Source organism: Lipotes vexillifer, unplaced genomic scaffold, assembly GCF_000442215.2.
Source record: "Lipotes vexillifer unplaced genomic scaffold, Lipotes_vexillifer_v1.1 scaffold444, whole genome shotgun sequence".
Classification (NCBI taxonomy): Eukaryota; Metazoa; Chordata; class Mammalia; order Artiodactyla; family Lipotidae; genus Lipotes; species Lipotes vexillifer.
The window spans coordinates 1906071-1907964 of record NW_006793488.1 but is presented as its reverse complement, the minus strand read 5'-3'; the positions used below and the strand labels follow the sequence as shown (position 1 = coordinate 1907964).

Here is a 1894-nt window from a genome sequence, read left to right as displayed (position 1 = left end):
GCCTCTCTCCCCACCCCCCTCCCCCTCCCTCCCCCACCCGGAGAGCTGAAGGGCACTGAGGAAACCTCGGGAAATATAGACTCAGGACATTTTGCTCTGCTGGCTTTCGTCTGTGTGCTGGGGGGCAGGATGGGCTGTCATTCCAGGCCCAGGAGCGAGGCGCTGTCGGCAGCGGCCAGGAGGGGGGGGCCGGGCCTCCTGCCGGGCAGCTCCAGCAGGTCCTGCACGAGGGCCACCGGGCTCTCCCGCTCAGGGTCACCCGGGGACGCCTGCTCCTTGGGGCTGCCCGTGGCAGCGGCCCTGGGAGCACTCCTGCTGGCCTCAGCCTGGCCGGCTCCCGCCGTCCGGCCCGTCGCCCTCTCCTCCCTGCGGCTGGCACCCTTGGGGGCCAGGCTCTCCTTCCGGCTGCGGGTGACGGCCACGTGGTTGCTGGCGAGCAGGGCCGAGTCCGCCTCGCTCTCCGACACGGGGTTGGTGCCGCTGTGGGTGGACTCGCTCTCGCTGTCCTCCTCGCCTCGTTCCTCCTTGTCGCTGTCCTTCCCGTGCTGCTTGGGGTGGCGGGCTTTCTGGTGGACCCGCTGGTGGCGAACCAGGCTGTGCTTCAAGGTGAAGGTTCGCTCGCAGGTCTGGCATTTGTATGGCCTCTCTCCTGGGGGATGGAGAGAGATTCACGGCTGTCAGCAAGGCCACCGGCACCCACCTCCCTGCTCCGCATGAGAGCAAGCGAAGGCCCTAGGGGGAGGGCGGCGGGCCGGGGCCTCCCTCCCGCTCACAGGAAACCTTATCTGTCTGAACTGGCAAAATGGGGAGGAAGGAGAGCGGAGGCCCACACAGCCCTGTCTCCTCGTCCTTCAGCCCAGGGTTTGCACACCTGATCCAGGAACCAGAGTCCCAGAAGCGGAACCTCAGGGACACCAAGACCGGCCTGAAAGAACCCAGCAGCGGCGTCCTTCCCAGGGTCGGGCACCATCGCCAGGGACCCTGTAGGGCGGCACCTCCCAAGTCGAAGCTGCAGATATGCTGTGTTCTGACTCAGAGCAGGTGGGGCTTCCCCTCTCGCCTGCAAACACGGAGCTGAGAGCAGCTGAGAGCACCACCTGCCAGTACCCCGAGAATCTCTCTCTGCTGGGAGCCAAGCTCTGGTGCCCTCAAGTCCCAGCACAGGGCTGTGGGTGTGTGTGTGGGGCACATGTGCACCTTGGCCTCTGGGAGAAGAGGGAAACTGAAACCAAGACACAGAAGGAGCTTTTCTGTTTGGTGGGGGAAGAATCACTTGTATCTTCTGGCTTCATGAGGACATCCAGGCAGCCTTTCTACCAAAACAACAGCTGCTGCTTTGGGGTTTGCAGCCTCAAGCCCAGAGGCGGTGGGTTCCAGGAGGAGCAAGGACGTGCCCAGGCAGCAGCCAGGTGACCGCCCCACTCAGCCCCATCAGCCCCGCTGCTGCAGAGCCAAGAACAGACAAGGTTCTCGCTGCACAGCTGACCTAACACCTGTTGGCTGACGATGAATCCCAGGTGCCTCCCCACACAGGCCTTGGGCTGCGAGCCCCACGGAGCCGCGCCGCACCGCCTGCTCCGCCAGCCACACCCCCAGCCCCCCTGGGCCAAACCCACATTCTTCTAGACGCTTCTACCAGACAGGGCAGCCATGATCCCCATTCTAGAGACAGGACTATGGAGGCTCAGAGGGCTAAGAGGCCGATCAAAACGCGCTGGCAAACACCACTCCGCCGTCCACTGCACCTGTGCCCTCCTAGTGCTAAGAGTTGGACAAGCCCTCAGAATTCCTAGCTCACCCGGGCTCTCTCCCCGCTCGGCAAGGGCGCCCTGCTGCCCATGGCGGCTGGAGGACGGGATCCTGGCTGGCTCGCCGCCCCCCTCGCCCCCCCCCC

General features: G+C 65.1%; 1 protein-coding gene across 1 annotated transcript in view; it reads right to left on the bottom strand.

Moving 5' to 3' along the window:
• Positions 1 to 137: 137 nt before the first annotated feature.
• Positions 138 to 1894, bottom strand: part of RREB1 (ras responsive element binding protein 1) — a 66906-nt gene continuing 65149 nt past the window's right edge. The window contains exon 10 of the mRNA XM_007466409.1: positions 138 to 649. Within this exon, the coding sequence (XP_007466471.1) occupies positions 138 to 649 (512 nt within the window). The remainder of the gene's footprint in view (positions 650 to 1894) is intronic.